This window comes from Thunnus albacares, chromosome 16 (genome assembly GCF_914725855.1).
Source record: "Thunnus albacares chromosome 16, fThuAlb1.1, whole genome shotgun sequence".
Lineage (NCBI taxonomy): Eukaryota > Metazoa > Chordata > Actinopteri > Scombriformes > Scombridae > Thunnus > Thunnus albacares.
Window position 1 is genome coordinate 26,269,032 of NC_058121.1, and position 22,838 is coordinate 26,291,869.

The following is a 22,838-nucleotide window of genomic DNA, read 5'->3' on the forward strand; positions in this document are numbered from 1 at the left end:
AAGATGAGTCACGTCGAGAGCAGGAAGAACACATTTCCGGAGTTTCCTCTTTTATTTCATGATTAATACTCTTAGAATCTCATTTGCTCCACTTATACCGGAATAACGCACACATCACATCAGTCATCAGAATATTAGACAGATTTCTGAGTTACAAAAATAAGAAAAGACTTTACTGTTCCAGAGGGACATTTGCCTTGGACACATAATGCTGCTGCTGTACAGCTCACAATAATTCAACAGTAATACACATCACATTAACAGATAAAAAGTAGTTGTACAATAAATTATTCAGGATAAATACTAAAAATCAATGAATAGTCTACTCAGAAATCTGAAAAACTCCAAATACAAGATAAAACATCCAGGAATCTCATCTAATGTTCAGTGGAGAATAATGTTACAGATGCTGCTGTAATTGCGTCCTGTGTTGGACTCCAAAATACCAAAGTACTTCAAAAACTCCCAGAAGCACTTACAATATGTAGTATCTTAAAATCTACATATATTATTAGATTACCATTATCAGAAAACTATAGACTAAAGCTGTTGATATAAACAATATATTGGTCTGTGTGTCCAGATAAACTTTGTATATATATATTTTTTACACAAGATGTGTCCTGATACTCCTTCATTACAACAGAAATGTCCAGATTCATCAAACTATCCGCTGAGGGACAATCCTTTCTTTTCCTTTTGGTACCTGAAAAACAGTGACAGAGTGAGAGTTCATGGCTCTAATCGCATCTTCCTCCAAATCAAGTCCTCATGTTGTCAGAAGGTCATTTGATCTTCCTGAGAGAGGCCAGCAGACAACAGAAGGACTCTAAGTGCTCCAACATATTACACAATTATTGGAAATGTTCCTGAAATATTCATGTTTCTTCTTGTCAATAACTAGAAAAACTTTATGTGCAGTAGCTTCAGCAGAACAGGACTGATGAGATGCTGGTGTTTGTTATCACAAACTGGGTGATTATGTCTTACTATCAAATATATAAATGAAAAACAGCAACCTTGCTCTCATTGCAGTAGAAATATTTCACTTTGAAAATTAACACTGTTCAGATTAAAAACTCTTATGTGAGCAGTGTTGAGTTTCACAACATCAACAGTGAGTTTGATGGTAATTTGGGGATGTGGGGGCGCTATTGAGGAGCAGTAAAATCAGATAGTAAGATTCAAGTTTTTGCAGATCTCCAGCAAAAGATATAGAAGTGCCACATCACTGAGTGTGTCTACAGGACCCTTTAGTATCCTGGTTTTGGTTATGTGTTGCATATCCTGGTTTCATAAACCTGGATAAGCCCTTATCCTGGTTATGAGTGGAGTAGATATGGAGTAGGCCACTCCGATAGGAACCAGAATACTGGGGCATGTGCACACCTTATCCAGGTTTCTGATAATTATCTGCTATGTTTGCAGGTGTGTAATGGACTCAAGTTAAATATGATGGTAAATGATGTGACGTAATGATTGGTGATGCAGATTATGAAATGTGTTGTCACTCTGGTTTTCTGTTAGATCAGATGGAAAAGCTAAATCCAGCAGAGTTATACAGAAACTAAACCGATGTTCAGATCGAACACACCTGTAGACGGCAACTTGTTCTCATTCCAGGATGCTGTTATGATCACGTAAACGGGGGAAATGAACAACCAGGTTTCTCATGTTTCATGTAAACGCCCCAAATATGATCAAAACCAGGATAAGAGTGAAAACTGCAGGATACTCATGTGCATGTAAAAGTACTCACAGGCAGGTGTGGTGACAGGTGCATGCTGGGTGTGGTCAGAGGTGACACACTTGAAACTTTAACCCAGAGAGGGCAGTAGGGATAGGCGGATCGACGCTGCAGGATTGATACTTCGATACTCACAAGCTCTTTTGGTGTCGATTCCTTTAAACAAATATCGATAATAAAGTTATATAAATAAAAAACGTGGGTGGCTGCATCACCTCCGAATGGTTTCAGTACTTTTGTAGAACGTTTGTGCCAATAAACAGCCCTGACATACTTGACTAGCCCGTGTCACATGACTATGGAAACTTATGTGACATGCGAATCAAGCTGCAGTCGCACACAGTCGCGCACAGTTGGACACTTCCACATTAAACCCATGAGAGAACAGCAGAAAGGAAACATAGCGCGGTGTTGTGCTACTTTTCACCTGTAAATAGATAAAAATACAGCGAGATGCACAATTTGTGACAAGAAAGTGCCAAACAGCAGCAACACGATTAAGTAAATAATTTAGGAAATGATCAGTATCGGCATCGGTATTGTTAAAATTGTTAAAAAAGTATCGGTATCGTATTGAATTAGTTTGGTATCTCCCGTCTCTAGAGGGCAGTATCTCTCAGCTTGGTGTTAAGTTACTCTTTGTCAGAGTTAACAGCTCTTTAATGTCAAAAACTCCTGTGGTTAAATTCACAGAGTCCACAGATTTTTCACACACATATATATATATATAGTGACGGATCGGTGTCATGAGATCAGACTCCTACCTGCAGCTTCTCACTGGGTCAGAGGATGATTAGGATTAGAGCAGATAATGACCAGAACATATGGACACGCTGGGTGGGGTATATGAAGCAAGCAGTAACACTAAAGGGACAGTAAAGGGGAGAACAGAGGTTTATATTTGTCATATTGTTTGTTTAGAGCTGAAGCAGTTAGTTGATTAGTCAAATTAATCTGCACCTATTTCGATAATTGATTTGGTTTTTAAAGGCAAAAATACCAAAAAAATTGGTGGTTTTCTTAATTTTCTGTGTTTCTTTTTTGAGACCAACTGATAAAATCAACAATGAACATAATCATTAGTTGCAGTCCTAAAAATACTGAAATATTACAGAAAATTTTAATAATTTTTCAGTTTTTCTCCTTTTTTATTTTATTATTTAGTTCAAGATAAGTGATTTACATAAAAAGACAGCAGGCTACAAACAGGAGGAGCAAAAGAACCAAACAATAACCCAAACAAAACGACAAGATGAGCAAAATAATAATAAAAATAAAATAAATAAGTAAAATTTTGGCCTGCTAGATGTATGCTTGGTGTGTCCGTGTGTTAGTTTGTTGAATGTTTCAGTTTTGATCCTGATAAAAAATTCAAAAATATTAATAAATAGAAATATTTTGTATAAAATAAGTAATTAAACTGAATAATTAGCTTTGGCTCATGTGTAAGTTTGAGTATCTAATAAATATTTGACGTTGCAGGTTGTTGCGTCCCAGCTTCTACATGGTAACAGATTACCATTCACACTCTTACACACTGTTGTACAAGATACTACAGGCTGTTGCTGCTCTACTATTGGTTCATCAGCATCGGAAGGCCGCGTGTCAGCGTCGGCTGAACAAAAGACAGAGAGACCTGGAGGTGGCATCCAGAGAGAGGGAGAGAGAGAGACGCACGAGTGTGGTTTACAAGCAGCATGCAGGTTCAGAGAAGCCGGCGCGAGGAAGACAGAAGTGGTTTAATGATGACTGGACGATAAGAAAAGAAAGAAAAGTAAGTGGTTTCTATTTATGCTGTTTACATTGTAGCGGTACCCACTTCCCCGAATGAGGAAACCACTCTGTCGTGCGTCTCCTCGCTTCCTGCCTCGCTTCTAGCTGTCATCAGCTACTCAGCAGCCGCGCGGACAGCAAGAGAGAGGAAAAAAAACATCAAATAAGCATCATGGTTGCCGGCGAGCTCGTGCAGGAGCATCTGCGCGCGGATGCCGGCGCACCTGACGACATCACGGTCGGCAGGAAGACTCCTGAGCTGCAGGGAGCAGCCGAGCCATGCACGGACCCGATATACCGAGAGGCGCTGACGGGCGGGGCGGGGGAGACGCTGGAGTCACAGACGGAGCCGGAGAAGGAGGTGCCGCCGGATGAAAGAGACGCGATGCTGCCCAGCGGAGGAGGATGGGAGGCGGGGAAGGAGGAAGGGAAGCGGCTAGAGACCAGACTGTACTGGAGGCGGTTCGCCGTGCTGACCGTGTTCAGCTTGTACTCTTTAGTGAACGCCTTCCAGTGGATCCAGTACAGTATCATCACCAACGTGTTCACCCGGTTCTACGGGGTGACCAACGACAAGGTGGACTGGCTCTCCATCGTCTACATGGTCGCCTATGTGCCCCTCATCTTCCCGGCAACCTGGTTGCTGGACCGGAAGGGTCTGCGGCTCACGGCCCTGCTGGGCGCCGGCCTCAACTGCGCCGGCGCCTGGCTCAAGTGCGCCAGCGTGAGCCCCGAGCTGTTCGGAGTCACCGTCACCGCGCAGGTCATCTGCTCCGTGGCGCAGGTGTTCATCCTCGGCCTGCCGTCCCGCATCGCCTCGGTGTGGTTCGGACCCCGGGAGGTTTCCACCGCGTGCGCCACAGCGGTGCTGGGGAACCAGGTCAGTGTGAGCGTGCATGTGCGCGTGCCACAGATTATTGATACATTTCACAGTGTTTTTAGGTTAGAATAGACTAGAATAGACCAGACTAGATAGAGATAAAGATAAAGAACAGAGGAGAAAAGAGAGATGTAGATAACGGAATATAAAATGTCAAGAAAAGATGGAGAATAGATTAGAAAAGACACAGAATAGTTAAGAAAAGTTGAGTGAGGAGAGATGTAGCTAATAGAATACAATATAATAATCTACATTAGAAAAGTAAACAGAAGAAGAGAGACAGAAGAGAAGAGAGGAGAGTAGTAGCTAATGGAGTAATAGAAAAGATAGAATAGAATAGATACATAGAAGATTTAGTAGAAGATAAAGAGAAGAGATGAGAGGTGTGGCTGATGAATTAGAATAAAAATAGACCAGAATACAGTTCAATGCACTGACAAAAAAAGTATAAACATGTATATCATAACAATCAGAGAATATGATTGAACAGAACTGAATAATTGAACACAATGAGAAATCCTACTGAAAAGAGTAAAACACACAAACGTCTCAGAATCACCAAAACCTCAACATAAATGCTGTTATGTGACATGATGAAACACATCATAACAATGATAATACTGTAATAGTTTTAATAATCTCTGTTTATGTCTCTCGTCCCTAGTTGGGGACGGCCATTGGCTTCCTGTTGCCTCCAGTTTTGGTTCCCAACACGCCCGAAAACGATGAACTGACAGGTCACAACATCAGCATCATGTTCTACGGCACCGCTGCTATCTCCACAGTCCTCTTCATTCTCACAGTTATAGGTACTCTCCACACACACACACATATACACACACACACACACATATACACACACACACAGCCACTGCCCCGCGTCATGGGAAGTTGCATACATTTACTATGTGCTGCCATCTGTTCCAGTTGCTGAGGATTTGTGCTTCAGTTACCTCAAAGCAGGCATAGCTCTGTACATTAGAACAGAGGACTGTGTGTGTGTGAGCAGATGTCCCCACAAGGAGGGAAATGTTGCCAACGTAGGGACATTTTTCTGCTCCTTATATATTTAATGAGCCACTTTAAGGTTAAGACTTGAGTTTGGGATTAGGATTAGGGTTAGACCTAAAGGCTAAGGTTAAAATATGTGAATTAACTATGTGTTGCGTATTGGAGAGAAAGAGGGACACTTTGGCTTTACAGCTATGAAACAGTTTGCAAACATATCGGACTGTTGAACCTGTGGCTGCGGTTTAAGCCAGACAATCAAATGCAAAGAGCATATCTCAGAAACAAAAACAGGATTCCTAATTACTGCATAACACAGCGATTACATACAACTTTGATAATAGTAAAAGCAGATATGAAATTCATTGGATTACCTGTTACAAGCACACACACACGCTGTTGTTTGTTTTAATCCCACAAACATCGTCTTGCTGCTGCAAATACTCACCAGTGAACCAAATGTGTATTAATCAGCTGCTGAAAATAGTCTCCAACAAATTCACTGTGTGCAAAAGGTTGCAAAAACTGAACAGTGTACAATAAAAGAGCATTAGCAGCATCATCCGTTAACCGTAAATGGAGACGTTTATACATCAAAACTCTTTTTAGGCTCATGCAAATATTAATTTTACTGTTGTAGAAGGTTTATACACTTGTCTTGTTACGATATTAAAATGACTAAGAAATGATATTTAAGGTGGAGCGGCCACATCTGGTCGCTGTGTGTTCCATTTAAAAAGGTCAGTATTTGTACTGCTACAGGAGCACCAAGCTAGTTAATCAGATACTGTAGATGCATCACTAGTGTTTATCTAGTGTGATGCACAAAAGGTCATCAAGCTGCTCTTATTGCATGAACATTCAATGATAATGTACACTGATTGAATTGAAAGTGGATTTAAAGTAGTCCTACTTCTCGATGAACCAATTAGTTTGATCTATAAAATGTCAGCAAACGGTGAAAAATCACAAGATGCAACTAAAATGTCCCGACCATCAGTCCACAAAGACATTCAGTTTACTATCATACAGAACTAAATAAACCAGAAAATATTCACTTTTAATATTTTGTCTTAATGACTAATTCTCTGTTGATTGACTAATCGATTAATTGACTTATCGTTCCAGCTCTAGTTAGAAGACTAAGTAATAATTGAGTAATTGTTTCAGCTCTAGTGGGTTTGATGTTTGTGAAAGTGTTGTTATTTTATATGTAAACCTCATGGAGTTCCTCAAGGAACCCTCCTGGGCCCCCACATCCGATCACAAGTGGACGGTTTTAAGTACGTCTGTTGGTTAGAGAGGATGGATAGAGGATGTTGGTTGAGTAGGCGGTCCTTCAATGTGGTCCAGGACACATTGCGTTTACATTTCTAAATGAATGTGGTCGCATGCGGCCCAGAGACCGAGACGGATGTTAATACCAGGTGTAAACAGGGCTGTAGTCGGCAGTCTGAAGGCTCGTTGAGCGGATCAGTGTTTTCTGATTTTGTGTTTTTTACAGTCTCTACCTTTCTGTCAGAAAAGAGACACATTGAGCTAAACTTTATGTTTGTTTATGTGTGTTTCACAGTCATTAAGGACCGCCCTCCCCTCCCTCCCAGTCAGGCCCAGGCCGTCCTACCAGACTCTCCTCCTGAGGATTACTCCTACAAAAAGTCCATCATCAACCTTGTAATGAATAAAGCCTTCGTCCTACTGCTCATCAGCTACGGTAAGAATGAAATGCCGCCAGATAAACTGGAACAATTTCAATCAATTTGTTGACTTTCATGTCCAGAGAGCAACTTTCAGTGACCACAACAAGTTGTCTCAACACCTGAACTTACTCCTGGAACTAAAATAGGTGGGGATGGGTATCGAGAACCAGGACTAAATTGGTACTGGTTCCTGACTGGTCAGTACTGTAATATTGATTAATTCATTCTAATATAGCTGGAGTTTCAAATTCCTAACTGTTTCCTAATGATGACGAAGCCGCTGGCGTCAGGTGACCACGTCTGATGTTGCGTAACTGCATGTTTACATTCTGTCCTCTCCAGTCATGGCTGACAGAGCAAAATGTTCAATAGTTCAATGCTCACTTTACTAAATTTAATGAAAATGTAGCTAAATGTTTTATATGTAAAAAGGTAGTTGTATGTAAAGTAAAAACACTTTCTATAAACCTGAAGCAGAGCAGCGTGTTTGACTGCTTTAGCAAAGCGGCAGCTGCAGCTACGTCCTCAAGTCAAGGTAACACTTGTTATCATTATACAAATACGTCTGTAGTTATTAACTAAGGACACAGTTAGCATCTATTTTAAGCACTTATGTTTCTAATTAATCCCACAGACAACGTCAGTCAAGCAGCAGCTTCATCCTTCATTATATATACAGGAAACAATTTAAAAAAGTATAATAAAATAACTGTTTAATATTTTCACATCTTTTCATGTCATGTCTTTATTTTTTAAGTGTGGAGAGTAGTATCAATAAGAGTATCAATAAGTATCAATATTAATATCAGTATCAATAAAATCCTGACGATACTCATCCCTAGTAGTAGGGACCACTACTACTTCAGCTAGTACTACTACTATACTACTACTATCACTTTGTTTACTTTTACTCCTATTATTACCACTTACTACCACTTACTAATACATTTACCAGTAATACTGCGACTAATGCTGCTACTACAACTACTTCTACTATCACCTCTTGCTAGTACTACTATCACTACTATCTTCACCAATAAGTACTACCACTACTACTTCCAATAAGATTGTTATCATCACTATAGTTACCACTTCTACTAGGCCTGTTACTAGTTCTACTACAGTACCACCACTATTATTACTGCTGCTACTACCTCTAAGACAGTTATTTCCAGTACTACCACAACTACAGCTGCTTTAATTAATACTGCAGCTACCACCACTACTCACATTAGTGCCTCTATATTTTTGTAAAATCAAAGAAAAAACACATAAATATTTTTTTTATTTATTTATTTTATTTATTTATTTATTTATATTTTTTTAAATGTCTGACATTCCTGAGACCACACCTCACAGTTACAGGTTGTGTGTTTGAAAACCCTCAGACCCTTCAAACCAGTTAAAGTCCAGTTCAGATTAGGCAGTTTAGATCGTAAACCTTCTGTAAACCATAAACCGTTTCCATAGCAACGATGCACTGGCATACCCCACTACTTCTGCGTTGATACACTGTATTAAGTGGATTAGCTGGAAGTCTGCGGCAGAGACAGGGTGTCTACTCCGATCTATGTAAGGAGTCGGAGCTCCGCCATGTTTTTGAACTGGCCTGTGCTGTTTCCTGATTGGCTGAAGAGAAATAGCTACATCCTCACGTTCTAAAACCGCACTTAGCGATGTGACAACGACTTCAGACTCTCTGCAACTTACCAGTTCACATCGCTGCAACTTTGTCTTGTGAATCACTGATTTGAACTAGGCTTTAAAAAACTCACATTTCATGATATAATAATGCTCTAAAAGTGAAACTTGAGGTCTCTGTTTGTTATGTTGTGTGAGTTTCAAGACTCTCAGGCTTATTAAACCTGTAAAAAAAGATTTTTTTGGTTTTCAAATTTCCCCTGGGAAGAAGGGGCCACTTTAAGCACAGCACTGCAAACTGCATGAGACTGAAAGTGCTCCTCTTCACTCTCGTGTTGCTAGAGTGACCATCTCCTGACACGTGTTGTTTCACATGACTCCTCAATGTGTGACAGAGCAAACAACACACACACACACACACACACACACACACACACCTCACAGCTCTCCTTGTATAAATGATCCGTCACACTCATTCAGCCTCACACTTTTGTGATCTCCTGCGTTTGACAGTCCGACTCAGCCAAGAGGAGAAGGCCCTTTTTTTAATGTCATACCCCTTTGACCTGCATGTGTAATGACTCTAATTATGTATGTAACCTGGCAACAGCCAATGAGGGAGCACACACACTCAAGGACAGTCAGGACAAGGTGGAATAGACACAGCTGGGCAGCTAGTTGTATGTCACCATATTTACTTTCTACTCCACTTATTTAGCATTTTATAACATTGTCAGACTCATGATGGATAGTTTTTTAAAAGAAAGGATCAAAATTGATGCAGCAGAACCAGAGATATCATCTTTTTTTATTGATCTTCCTTGTCAAAACCCAGTGCCTACATTACCCATAATGCAATTTGACTTCAGATAGTTCAGTCTGAGATGAAAGCATGTTATGCTGGTAGCGGCTAACGTAGCCTGGAGCTGCTAGCCTCCAGTAGAGATGAGGAGAGGTCTGGTGACTTCACTTCTTTCTAACGCCACGCCCCCCCCAGATTTTTGTAGTCTTCAGCCCCAGCCGACGCTGACTCAAGTGACATCACTTGAGGCAGTTTATCAGATTTTACACAGCTCCCTCTGGAGACACAAAAGACTTTATTGAGTGGATTCCTCTTTTATTCATGTTTCATTGTTGTAACACTGAGCAGTGACACTGACCGTTTGTGTTTGCTAGCAGCCGCAGATTTGAAACCATTAAAACAAAACCTCAACATATGCACAATAGATTCACTTAGCGTACAAAACAGAATTGCTAAAATGAACTATACACTCCTCTTCTTCTTCTGGCTGCAGGTATAATGACTGGCTCCTTCTACTCTGTCTCAACACTTCTCAACCAGATGATCATGGCCTACTACGAGGTAAACAGCTGGGAGCTAATGAGTTCATTAAAACAATCTGTTACATCTCACTCTTGTCTTTTTAACTGCTTTGTAATTACGACTCTTTTGGAATTCATCCAGATATTTGTGTCTGTTGTATCTCTTGCCTCCTCTTGACAAAACACAATCATAACTCAAGGTCCATTTACTAGCTTTCAGCTGCACTGCATGGTTATAAAGTTTGTTTTTATAGCCACAACAGGAGTAGAGTTAGTTAATGATTAAGATGATTGATGATCCATAGACGGTCCGTAGTGAATCTCTTGACAACTACTTGTCAAGATTATGTTCAGATTTGGTGCAGATATTTAAGGCCTCCAGAGGGTGACATGCTAATGATCTGGTGATCTGTAGTGCCACCGACAGGTTCAATCCTGTGCAACAAATTTAGCTCATGACAGGATACCACAGCACGCTACCACGCTAATCTCAGCATATTACTGGAGCTCTGCAGTGATAAGTCGATTAATCGATCGATCGAAAATTAATTGGCGACTGTTTTCATTATCGATTCATCATTTTAAGTAATTTTTCAAGAAGAAATGCTTCTCAACTGTGTCAAATTCTCAAAATCGGTCATATGTGATAGTAAATCTGAACACCTTTGGGTTTGGACTGTTGGTCGAAACAAGATATTTGAAGGTTTCAACTTGGGCTTTATGAAATAAATACATACAATAAATAAATAATAAATAATAAAATTATTATTAATGATATAAATAATAATAAGAACAACAATAATGACATTATTATTATTAAATAATAATAAATAAATGAAAATAATCATCAGTAGTTACCATGCTAACTGCTCATATGTGAATATGTACATGTAATATGTACATGTAACATATGTATATAATACTTATCATATGCATGCTGATGTGGCTTTTTCCTCATTTCTGATCCTCAGCTCCTCCAGACATATTGCAGCATAAATAACACACACTAAAAGCTTTTTCTGTTTTGCTGCAGTTAATTTAATTGGTGTTCTGTGGTTGTTTTTTGCCGTTTGTCCTTAACTGTTCACTGTGTTTTCCACAGAAAACGTTCTGTATCCTCTCCTCTCTGTGAGCAAGACTAACAAATCTGTGTTGTTGTTGTTTTTTGTGAGCATGAAAAGCATCTTGACTTCAGGTGGATCAGCTGTACTGTCGTGTTTACAGAGTTGTGCAGCGAAGAGAAGCAAAGCTCTCAGTTTACTGCTGATCTTTATTTAGACCCTCACATACTGTTACACGTTGAAGGTCGTCAACATAACTCAGCCGTTAAATCTCATATCTGGAGCGTCTATCTAAGTTTGAAATGTGCATAAAAGCAGGTGGAGGGAGGATGGAGAGAGAGAGAGAGAGAGAGAGAGAGATAGAGAGTTACTGGAACAGAGAAACTTCTGATGGCTTTGATGAGACATGAGTTTATTGTCTGTGGCTCTGAGTTCATTAGCTGCTTTCACGCATGCCTGCTGCCCACCATAACACAGTCCTCGAACACACACACACACACACACTCCCACATACTCCCACGCACACACACACACACACACACAAACACTCTCACATGCACGAGAGGCAAAACAATGGAGAGAAAGACTGATTCAGTCACTTTAAAACAATTCTGCCTTTCTTTCTCTCTCTCTCTCTCTCTCTCACACACCTACACACTGACAGGAAGGTTATTCACTTTTTGCCTTTCTTAGCAATACACACTATCCCTGTCTCACACACACACACACACACACACACACTCTTACTGGGAGATGCTCACCCTTGTGTGAACTTATAAAACTCTTTGTCACTCAGCTGAACTGTCAGATGACTTTGCAGCTCTCTCCCACCAGAAATACTGTAAATCCCTGATCCTGCCCTTCACATACACACACACACTGATACACACTTACAGAACATGTGACTGGTTTATAGTCCACCTGTGAGGTGAAATGTGAGCAAAAAGTCATTAAGTCAGCTTCTTTAGTCCCAATAATGCTTTATTCTCTTATCTTCTTTCCTCAGAACCAGGAGTTGAATGCTGGGAGAATTGGTTTGACGCTGGTTGTGGCTGGGATGGTTGGCTCCATCCTCTGTGGACTGTGGCTGGACCACACAAAGACCTACAAGTAGGTAACACACTAATTCAAGTACCAATCCCAACTCAACTGGTGGAGTTTGATCAGATCAGGTTCTACTTCAAAGCTTTAATCATTGATTCCTCTAAGAATCATAGGTTCCCTTCAAAGGATGATAACAGAAATGAAAATATATATATATAATCTGTGTTTGTTAACTGAAACACAATCAGGTAAATGTTAATGTTTGTGCTGGTGTTTTACAGGATGACCACTCTGATCGTGTACATCCTGTCGTTTCTGGGCATGGTGGTCTTCAGCTTCACTCTAAACCTCGACGACATCTACCTGGTCTTCTTCACGGCTGGAGCGCTGGGGTACGACTGACCTGAGGCACTAAATTATTCTGTTACATCACAGACTGTATAACACTTGCGTTATACTACATACTGTACAAGTGCTGTACATTATTTACTCTTTTTATACGTTAATAAGTTATGTAAAAAATACACGGCTGTGTTTCAGGAAGTAAACAGAGGACAGCAACATTAAAACTGCACCTTTTTAAGCACTGAAAAGACAAGATTAACATGTGGAAACTCATATTTCAATATTGAACACTTGAATAACTGTGTGATATTTGTCAGAGCAGAATAATGTAGTGCTGTAAGCAATCTAAACAAGGTTTCAACTGGCTGTTTTTCTTTGACTATAGCTACTTTACGTATTATACAATGTGTCATCTCTTATCAGAGGTTTGACCTTGAAACCAGAGGCTAGAAAGCAGAGAGGTCGGTTATCTTCAGTTATGTCAGAGGCCTCATAAAGTCCAACACCTGCAGAGTCTACATAATGAGTTCCTACCTCACAGTTCATGTGTATGAGGAAATACAATGATATTTCTACTGATACAGGAACATGCTCAATAGACTTGATCACAGTCAGATTTTGAAAAAGTTAGACATCTTAGGTCGCCGCCGCCGTTGTCGCCCTGCAGTTTATCCTCTCAACCCCTCGATGCAGCTTTCAAAACAAATAGTGAATACACCGGGTGTGGGCTCTATCGTTCTCTCTCATTGTTGTGGGTTTAAACACACCTGTTGTAGGTATGAAGCAGGCACAGTGAAGATGTTTACACTAAAAATATACAGCTTTCAGCCCACAGATTGAGTGTACATTTACAGAATTACATATTGTCCAATACCTTCTTAGATATTTAGGCTCCAGTGTGTAAAAGCCACAATTCTGAAGAGATATCCCTTCTTTCAAACCGGAACCTCCTCACCTACCAAATGACAAAACACAACATTGTTTTATATGGTATTTCCTGCAGTGTGGATTTAAATATAAAGACCAACAGCTGTGTGACAGCTACAAAATACACATTGTTTAGATCCTCAGAGGCTTTGACCACATACAGTACATAAGCACAATAGACAATTCAATTCGTCAAATGCTTGAGGAGCCTGTCAGCCAAGTTCAGGCTGACAAAAGGCCTCTCAGAGGAGCTGGAGATGGTACAAAAATGATACCGCGAGGCGTGATGAGGCCACCCTGCCCTGCACACCCTCACCGACATACTCGAGGACGGTTCATCCCCTCTGCACGCTTTCCTGCCTCAACACCCGCTTACGTCATCGACACATAGTGCTTATGGGTTTATTTTAGGCTTTATGCTCTTAAATTCATGCTTTGCTTACCATGTTGATCATTTTGTTTGACGCGTTATGCTTCATTTGAAAGGTAACATCTTCTAGTTTCTGGAAATGTGCTTGATTAGCATGTGGCTAAAACACATCGGTTCAAACATGGTTCAAAAAAGTGTTTTTGGTTTATAATGAGTCGTATTTAAATAACAATAATTAGGATATGCTCTATGCCAGAACTATGTAAATCACCACATACTTTCTACATCTTTTCAACCACACATGTATAAAATTCCAGACCTCTACACCTAACCTTGTCAGATCTAGGGAGTTTTTAGTTTGTGGTGTCACCGGTGTCCCTGAACCTCTCCAAAAGGTCTCCAAGTGGCCAAATTGTGTCAGTTGCTTTTACTCATAACTGTGTGACGCTAAGCTGCTTACAACCGGCTTAATTGGGTCACCGGCGACCTGGTGGATGTAAAGAGGTCAATAAATGAAACTTGAGAAAGATTTAAACTGTGACTCATCAGCCTGACGTCCGTGTTGCAGGTTCTTCATGACGGGTTACCTGCCTCTGGGATTTGAGTTCGGAGTGGAGATCACCTACCCGGAGTCTGAAGGGACTTCGTCCGGGCTCCTCAATGCTTTCGCTCAGGTATCGTAAAGATTTTAAAGTGTCAAATGTTCACATTATACATAATTATTATCAATTTTGAAACTCTGCATCTTACATTGGTGCGTTTACATGCACATAAGTGACTGGTTTACAGTCGATAGATGCACATTGACAACAAAAAGCAACCAAGTTTAACATAGACACTTGACATAAAGCATAATAGGCCACCTTTAAAACATTTCAGGTGACAGCAGATGGTAAATAAATGAATGTTTTTTCCATGTTTCCTACTGTAACTGTGTACCTATGTGTGTGTATGTGTTTATGTGTGTGTGTGTGCAGATATTCGGGATCATTTTCACTCTGATTCAGGGCAAACTGACCACAGACTACAATCCACTGGCAGGAAACCTCTTCCTCTGTGCCTGGATCTTCCTGGGAATACTGCTCACAGGTAGGGAGTGTCCGTGTGTGTGTGTGTGTGTGTGTGTTTGTGACTGTGTGTGTGTTCATTTGTGCTTAGTGTTAATCGAAATATCAAAAATTTAATGTTTCCTCGTTGTATGTTTCAGCCTTAATTAAGTCAGAACTGAAAAGACACAACATCAACATGGGAGCAGACGGAAAACACACACAAGCAGTAAGTACACAAAAAAAAACACACACCCAGGAGTTTACAGTATATTTCATCAGGCAACTTTGTCCTGTATTTTTTTTTTAAAACATCAAATTCACCCAAAAGCCCTCTTTTCCCCTGTATCGCTCTTCTTCCTCTCTGTCATTTGCTTCCCTGTGGATTGACCTTTAGAAACGACATTATGTCTGACGATGTATCTTTGTTCAGTGTGTTCGAGACAGATTCTTGAACCTCGGTTTGGATGTTTTGTCTCTTTTTCTGTCTGTTCGGGCATTGCTCCCGTACAAATCGTCCTCTAAACAGACACGGCTATAAAAATCCTTTCTCCCCTTGAATCTTAACCTCGCCACCAGCTAATTATTCCTGATGATTTCTGAAGGTGTCTTGCAAAACACCCTTCAGACAAGCCAGGCCATTAAATCTTTTTTTCTGTTTCTGCACTCTTCAATCAGTCTTTATTCCACCTTCCCACCATCCTGCTGAGTCACGGGTGAAGTGGCTTTCAGAGAGGGCAATTCATCGACCCCGTCCTCTCCTTCTGCTTCTTTCTTAGCTCAGAGGTGTCCAACTAAAGGTCACACACTCAAGTTTGACACACATTTATATTTTTGTCCTCTTTTTGAAATATAGCCTGGTAAAATAAACCAAATGAAATTATTTTACAGGGTCATGACTTAAAGGACAGGTTCACAATTTTACAAGTCTGTCGTAAATCACCTTTCATTTAAAGCCACTATGTAAATGATTTAAATGTAGCTTTACTTTGGCGCCATCTGGTGGTGGTATAAAGAAAGAGACTGTCGTACTCACTGAGAATGGACTGCATCACTTTTCATCAGGGTTTAAAAGATGCTACAATCACATAAAAATTCTACTACACATTTAAACCTGTAATAACTGATTTTTTGGCCACTTAAGAGCAGCAAAAATAAGTCATGAACACAACACTGATATATTATCACCTTTTAAGTTGATGTGGCGAACTTGAAAGGAAAACCAGAACAATACAGTGATGATTTTCTGTGTTTTTCTCATCACAATCAGCGACACAGTCATGTGATCAAGTGTTAATATAAAAATATAGATTAAAGCTGCTAAAGAAAAGCCAATAACCACTATCCTAAGTGAACATCTTGTCTTGTATTTATTGATGCATTTAAACAAAAGGCTTCACATTTTCAGAATTGTATTTAATTGTCTCTGTGGAGGTTCAGTAATTTCCGGTTAAAAAAAAAAGGTACATTAGTTGTTATCTTCACTCAACACACCTACCAACTCCCAAACCAAACATCATGTTTTGTAGATATGAGATTTCTCATATTATATTCTGTGAATTTCCCATCTGAAAAACAGAAACAAATATTAATGACAGCCCAACAATGGGTGTGTTTGTCTAATCCGGTTCATATTTCCTGCTTCGCTAATTAGCACTCCAATTCATCCATTACTCTTCTGATGCATACAGAGTACTTGACTTATTGTTTTTCTAATTGCCCTTTAAATGTCTTTCTCCCAGCTTCTTACCGAGTGTCCCAGGGACTGCCCTTCAGAGAAGAAGACCAACGGAGTCCAGCTGGAATCCTCGGTCAGCTTCTCCCATGAAACCTCATTGTAACCCTGCCAAGACAATGGATCACAGGACAACTAAAAAAAAAAGGTTTCCCTGCTGCCCTGGGATACATGTTGGCACCACACTATATGTGAAGTACCTGAAGGTACACTTGATATTTTTATTGCCAAGTATAATCTCTTCAGTTATTGGAAAGCTGGAGGCTCTGGATGTGAGCCACGTTTAATCAAGCACAGCCACAATTTACAGTGGATTCAGGGCAGGCGGGATGACCAACATGGCACAGAGGGAGTTTGTCAAAATGCTCAACCCAAGCTGTTTGACTCCTTCTACTCTCCTCTGCGGTTTGTACTCCCAAACACTTGCACAGAGGAAGCATTGCCTCCGGTTTACAGAACTTTCGGTTTTGTCCAGAACAGGTCGTTTTTGGATTGGTGATAAAGTATGCAAGCAAGACGCTCCGCTGCACTTTATTTGTGTTGTAGGTGAAGCATGGCGCTCCTAGTTTGGTTACTGTATGTAAATCTGGTTTCGTAGGAAAACAGGATGGTAAAACAAGCTTCAGATTCCTAGAAGAACCAGAGAACCGTTCTGTTTGGTTTTGTACTGTGGCCACTGCCCGCTGCACAGGGCCAACGTTTCCTGAGTTTACTTGAATTAATCTTTCATGCTCATGGATTATAGTTGTAAAACACACTGTAAATGTTGTTAATATTGTTTCATTTGGTTATTTCTTTACGTACAGCAGTGCTTATGTTGCTAATCCAAGAAGAACTTTCAAATTTCAGATTTACACCTGTAATCTGTTTTGAAGCAGCACGGGATAAAGAGAGTCGAAATAAATCATGTTAATTTTCTACAGTTCTGCATGCATATAAACAGACAAGCTGCAAATAATTTCATAAAGCTTGTTTTAGTCTTTGTCTCTGCATAATAATGGATGGACCTTCAGATCCAAGTCTAGACAAAATGCAAAAAAAAAAAAAACAACAGAAATTGCAGCTTACTCAATTGATATTGTCTAAAATTATCTGCACATCCACACTGATTTTAATTTTCACCCAGCTTTACATATGAATGTGCTTCTTATTAGCTGGGGTACATAAATAGCTGCAGTTAAAATCTGCCATGGCTCTTATTTTGTGACTGACAGCACCTACGCGGCAAAGCAAACACAGCTCAGCTAACCCAAACTAACACGTCATTTCATTCATGACAAATGAGTCAAATAGCTCAGAAGTATTGTTGCTGGCTTTGGGATTCATGAGCTTTTCCCGCTCTTTACTTCACCACCACAAAGGGACATATAGAGGGGAGGACAGGTTAGGGAAAGTGGACGCCGTTTAGAGCAGTTTTTTTTTTACGACTCTGTCATCAAAAGTGGACGTCAGCCACTTAAGACGAGGCCCTGATGTAACTGACACCGAGAATATGTTTATGGTTCATGCAGTTGGAATAGAAAATGTGAAAACTCCGGGGACCAGGATGGAAATAAGTCCAGGTCGTTCCATCCCTGACAAAGTCTGATATGTGTTGTGAGTGTTGTCAATAAACCTGAACCAAAAAATTATAAGTAATTCTCAAAATTGTTGGGTTTTTATCAAAGGGCCCGGTTATTAACAAATTCTTTACCTGTTGCAGTTTCTTTTAGTTCGAAATTTTAACATGAAAATGTTGACGTCACAGGAAGTTCCAGCAAATAGTTTAATCACCATTTGATGGAGAAAAGTTACAGATTTGATGATACCTAAATTTGACTGTAATGAACGGGATTAAAGAAAATTATGACATGAGAAATAGCTATCTGCAGTAGTATAACATATTATGTATGTGAATAGAATATAGCGGCTTTCATTGTATCTACCTGATGACACAACTGTGCTGCAGTGTTTTCCCACACAACCACTAAGGACCAAACAGAATGTGAACATGTTCTGAGTTCAGTGCACAATAAGAAACACACGCACAACTTCAAGTTTTATACTTAAACGCATGATTTCAAATGTGTTTGTAATGTCGACTCCTGTCCATTATTACACACTGAGAATCTGTATGACACTGCTAAGTCGAGCTACTGTTTGTGAGATGTGGAGGTGTGACAGAAGGAGAACACTATCTTGTGGGTTTTCTATGGTAACAACAAAGAAAGCTGAGTGGATGGAGAAAGCACAAAGGTGTTTAATTTTCTCTGTGACTAAAGAAGATGCTAATTTATATTTTCAGGTCCTTTTGTTCATTTCATTTCTGTTGTATATAAAATTGGACTTGCAGAAGTAATTTTATTTTTTGTAGCTTTCTTTACCCATTGTAACTCAAAGCACTTTTTTTTACATCTGTGTGTATGAATTTGACAACTTCAGGTAGCTTACCTCCACTTTTGTGTCAAATGTCTCATGTCGTGTTCACACCAAACATGAAGCGTTATTCACGCTAGTTTGACCGCGGTAACATTTGTTTTTATTCGTGTAACGGTGCAGCAGCCTCACTGTATTCGTATAAACTTGCGTCCGCCCAGTCGCACAGCTGCTACACACAGCTGTTCAGAAAGTCGCTGGTGCTGCAGCTTGATTGGCTGTCTTGATGTGAGCACTGTTTGAATTTTTGAATTTGTCTGTCCTCTCATGTCACCGCCAGCTTGGTCCGCGTTGCCAGATCACCAGTCAGTTCGCGTACAGCGGGGCAGCACCGTGATTTGTGTCATTCGCTGCACCCGGAAGCAAATAGACACAAATTTGCATCTTTGTGTTGACTTTGTATGTAATCTCGTTGTGTGAAAAATTTGCTTCACGTTCTGTGTGAACACACCATAACACCATGTCTACATTGGGTATGTTTTAAGTATTTCTTTTGAATTTTACTTTTACTAAAGCCTATGTAACTGAATCCTTTTAGAAAAAAGTCTTTGAGTAAGTCTTCAGTAAATTATAGTTTAATTTGATCTTGAACCCTTTTTTTAAAATCAAAAAAATAATTTTCTGTGAAAAACGAAAAGCAAAAACAAGAAGCCCAGCTGTGACATTCGTGTCGCAGCAGGAAATGCACAGGTGTAAATAATAAAATGAATGATGGCTGAATTCCATTTAGCTGCTTCAGTTTCATGGTCCTTGTATTGCACATCCTTAATATTTATTTGTTACACCTGTGCTCTTCCTACTATGACAAGTCATGCTACAAAAAAGCTTATTTTACTTATGTCATGCCCTCTTATTATATTTCCAACATGGTAACATGTTCCTCTAAACCACTCATAAATCTGCTGCTTCACTTTCTTTTGATTTATGGTAAATATTTATTTTATTTTTATCTGTTATGACCAACTTTTGAAAACATTTCATTTGTTTTACTAAATTAGCAACTCTAACATTTCTTTGTCTTTTTCTTTTTTCTTTTTTTTTTTACAGGAACTTTTATGGAGAACTAATTTATATATTTTTTGTCTTGTCAAGTTATACTGTTTATTAATATCTGGTCACAGTGAATAAATTATAGTAAAATTATGGTAAATAGCCTTAATAATGTTTGTATCTGGTGTGTAAGATACTGATAATTTGACATGTTTGTGAGACTTTCATATGTTTGTGCATAATAAAAAAACAATACTAACAAGAGCATTTTTCAAACTTTTCAAAGTGACCTAAAAGTTTTGTTGCATTTGGTAAAAATATCTCTTCAGTCTCATGTTTGTTCAACCATATTTTACGTTGTCTCCATCCTCCTCCATGACCAAAATAGTTTTCACAAGTGAAATCAGTAAAGTATGTTATGCGTAGAGAGACTATTTACAGATTAAAACCCTTTGAACTCTTTCCTTTCCTGGCTCTACTGTATCCATGTAACAGATCTTTGGATGTAGAAGCTGTTTGACATCGTCATTCAAAGCAAATTCTAAAGATCTTGGTTGAAGGATGTTTCAATAGGTGGTGAACAAAGGACAATTTGCAGTTAACAGTTTAACTGTTCTCTGATACACAACACCTTGGTCAAATTGATGTCTACAAGAGCAAAGACAGAATACATCATTTGTGTATTTTCCAGACTGCTTTTACAGTGGCACATACTTTAATCCAGAATGTATTTTGACCCAGAACTGCAGTGCAGATACTTAAATCTGTGTACTGTCTCAATGTATACCACTACTGAAAAATGTAAAGGTGCTCATTTTATTTGCCTGTGAAACTTCTGTTGGACTTTCAGTTACTTTGAAAGCCATCCACACACTGTGGGATGTGGAGGAAACTTGTCTGCTGTCGTAAATACTGGAAACACTTTATATGCAGATGACATTACTCTGTACATGTCCGTTAAAGTCAAAGGAAGCTGTGTAAAGTCACAACAATAAAACCATTTTACTCCAACATCCTTGAATGTTTTCATGTCAGTTTTGTCACAGATAAACACATTTCCTTGTAAACCACACACAATCAACATTTTTGTGATCACACGCTTACAGAGCCAGGGAAGGGCTGTGTCAAACAAAAGATTAGCATATTAGATTCATTGTTAAAAACTCTATAATGACCATATTTCCCATATACTACCAAATTACATAACCCTTTCAAGTTTAAGTTTATGTACTTGTACTGGCTGCTTACAGTCTATGGTTAACTGTGATAATGCTAATGCTAATTTTCACTAACGAAAAACATGCTTAACCCAAAAAGCTGACCATTCATCTCCGTAGAAGGTCCTTTAGTACAACCAAATGCTGAACAAGACTTTTTTAGGCGACCAAAATCTTACAATTAACTTTCATGAACGGAAAACACACTGAAATAGCGATAACTACAGCTACACCTCTACTCTGTGAATCTGGGGTTATGCCACGGTTATGTTTATCACTACCCGATTTGCGTCGCTTCCCAATCTGCGTCATGCATGCGCGAGCAGGTCTGCCATCCTGGACAGCTACGCACGTCAACACTACTTTGACAAATCACATTAGAGTTTAGTTTAACAGTGTTGTCACTGCCCGATTTGCGTCACTACCCAATCTGCACTGTGCATGTGCAATATTTTATTACATCATATTTCATAGATGATATTGCAGCATCGCACTGGCCACGTTCCCCTGTCTGTTACAGCCCAATAGCTACAGCATCAACAAAAATGAAACATTTTGAGTATGAAGCATATCAAATTGCTTCAGATCAGAAGAAAGGACATCAATAGTCAAAACCTGAAAAAGACAAGAAATACTAAAAGTAGACTAAATGTTTTTTGACCCGATGTAGAAAATATAACCTGGGTGATTATCTGTCCTCTCTGCAACATCTTGATCAAACACAGTGTTAGTGATCACCAACTTGCTGTAGATAAAGCACAATTTAAAACTGCAAGGCCACCAGGAGAGGAGTGTATATCACCCAAGTTTAAAACCTTTTCATCAACATTTTCTTGTTCAATATTGCTATTAGATGCAATATAGTTTTAATAAGTGTAATTCAATTATAGTTACTGATGGGCATGGTTTGGTGTGAACATTAACATTGTGAAACTGTGCCCCCCTACATGAGGCCCCTGGTAGAAACGTGTATGAGTGTTTTCCTGAAAAATTAACAAATCACTGTGACTGACATGAAGAACATCAAATTAAGGAAGTGGAATGCTTTAAATAATGCTCTTTCACGTGTCTCACGTAGCTATTACATAAAAGAGATTGTGTAATGACACTGTGATGCCCACAACTTCTTCAAGACTTGTGTGACTCAATTCTTCCGTTTTTTAACAGGGTGAGGCAGCAATAAACCAGTTTTCTGTTTTAATACGCAAGCATTCACAAACCGAAAAAAAACAACAACCTAGAAATATGCTTTTCTGTTGCTTGAGGGATACATACAGTACATACAGACACCTACAGAAATGATGTCGCTCATTATCTGGATATTTTAACAGACTCAGTGGTGACTGATGCTGTTTCACAAACTGACTCAGAATCTCAAGCACAAAGAGGAAGTTTCATCGTCACCTACAGTTCTGTATTAAAGACGGAGAGCCTTACAGAATATCCGCGTGTTTGCAAAGAACAGACTGAGAATGACTCCACTGGAATTAATACTCATTTTTATTCTTCAGTTTGAAGGTAAATCACAGATTTTATTTCATTATATAAATGTTTATCTGAGCTTTTACATCATGTAAACTTACCTTGTTATTAAAGCCTGGCAAAATTAAACCAGC

At 39.3% G+C, this 22,838-nt stretch overlaps 1 protein-coding gene across 1 annotated transcript; it reads left to right on the plus strand.

The window, feature by feature from the left end:
- Positions 1–3,061: 3,061 nt before the first annotated feature.
- Positions 3,062–21,020, plus strand: flvcr1 (FLVCR heme transporter 1). The gene is made up of 11 exons (XM_044329672.1): positions 3,062–3,521; positions 3,626–4,400; positions 5,065–5,209; positions 6,982–7,122; positions 10,045–10,112; positions 12,140–12,243; positions 12,459–12,569; positions 14,388–14,493; positions 14,797–14,908; positions 15,027–15,094; positions 16,608–21,020. The coding sequence occupies exons 2-11, from the start codon at positions 3,693–3,695 to the stop codon at positions 16,704–16,706; spliced, it is 1,662 nt and encodes a 553-aa protein (XP_044185607.1). The 5' UTR covers positions 3,062–3,521; positions 3,626–3,692; the 3' UTR covers positions 16,707–21,020.
- The last annotated feature ends 1,818 nt before the right edge of the window (positions 21,021–22,838 follow it).

What these genes read in the sequence shown, in the direction of transcription:
- flvcr1 (XM_044329672.1), top strand. Translation starts at nt 3,693, where the DNA reads ATGGTTGCCGGCGAGCTCGTGCAGGAGCATCTGCGCGCGGATGCCGGC. An exon ending in CAGCGGTGCTGGGGAACCAG is followed by an intron (nt 4,401 to 5,064) that starts GTCAGTGTGAGC and finishes TCTCGTCCCTAG; the next exon opens with TTGGGGACGGCCATTGGCTT. An exon ending in TTCACGGCTGGAGCGCTGGG is followed by an intron (nt 12,570 to 14,387) that starts GTACGACTGACC and finishes TCCGTGTTGCAG; the next exon opens with GTTCTTCATGACGGGTTACC.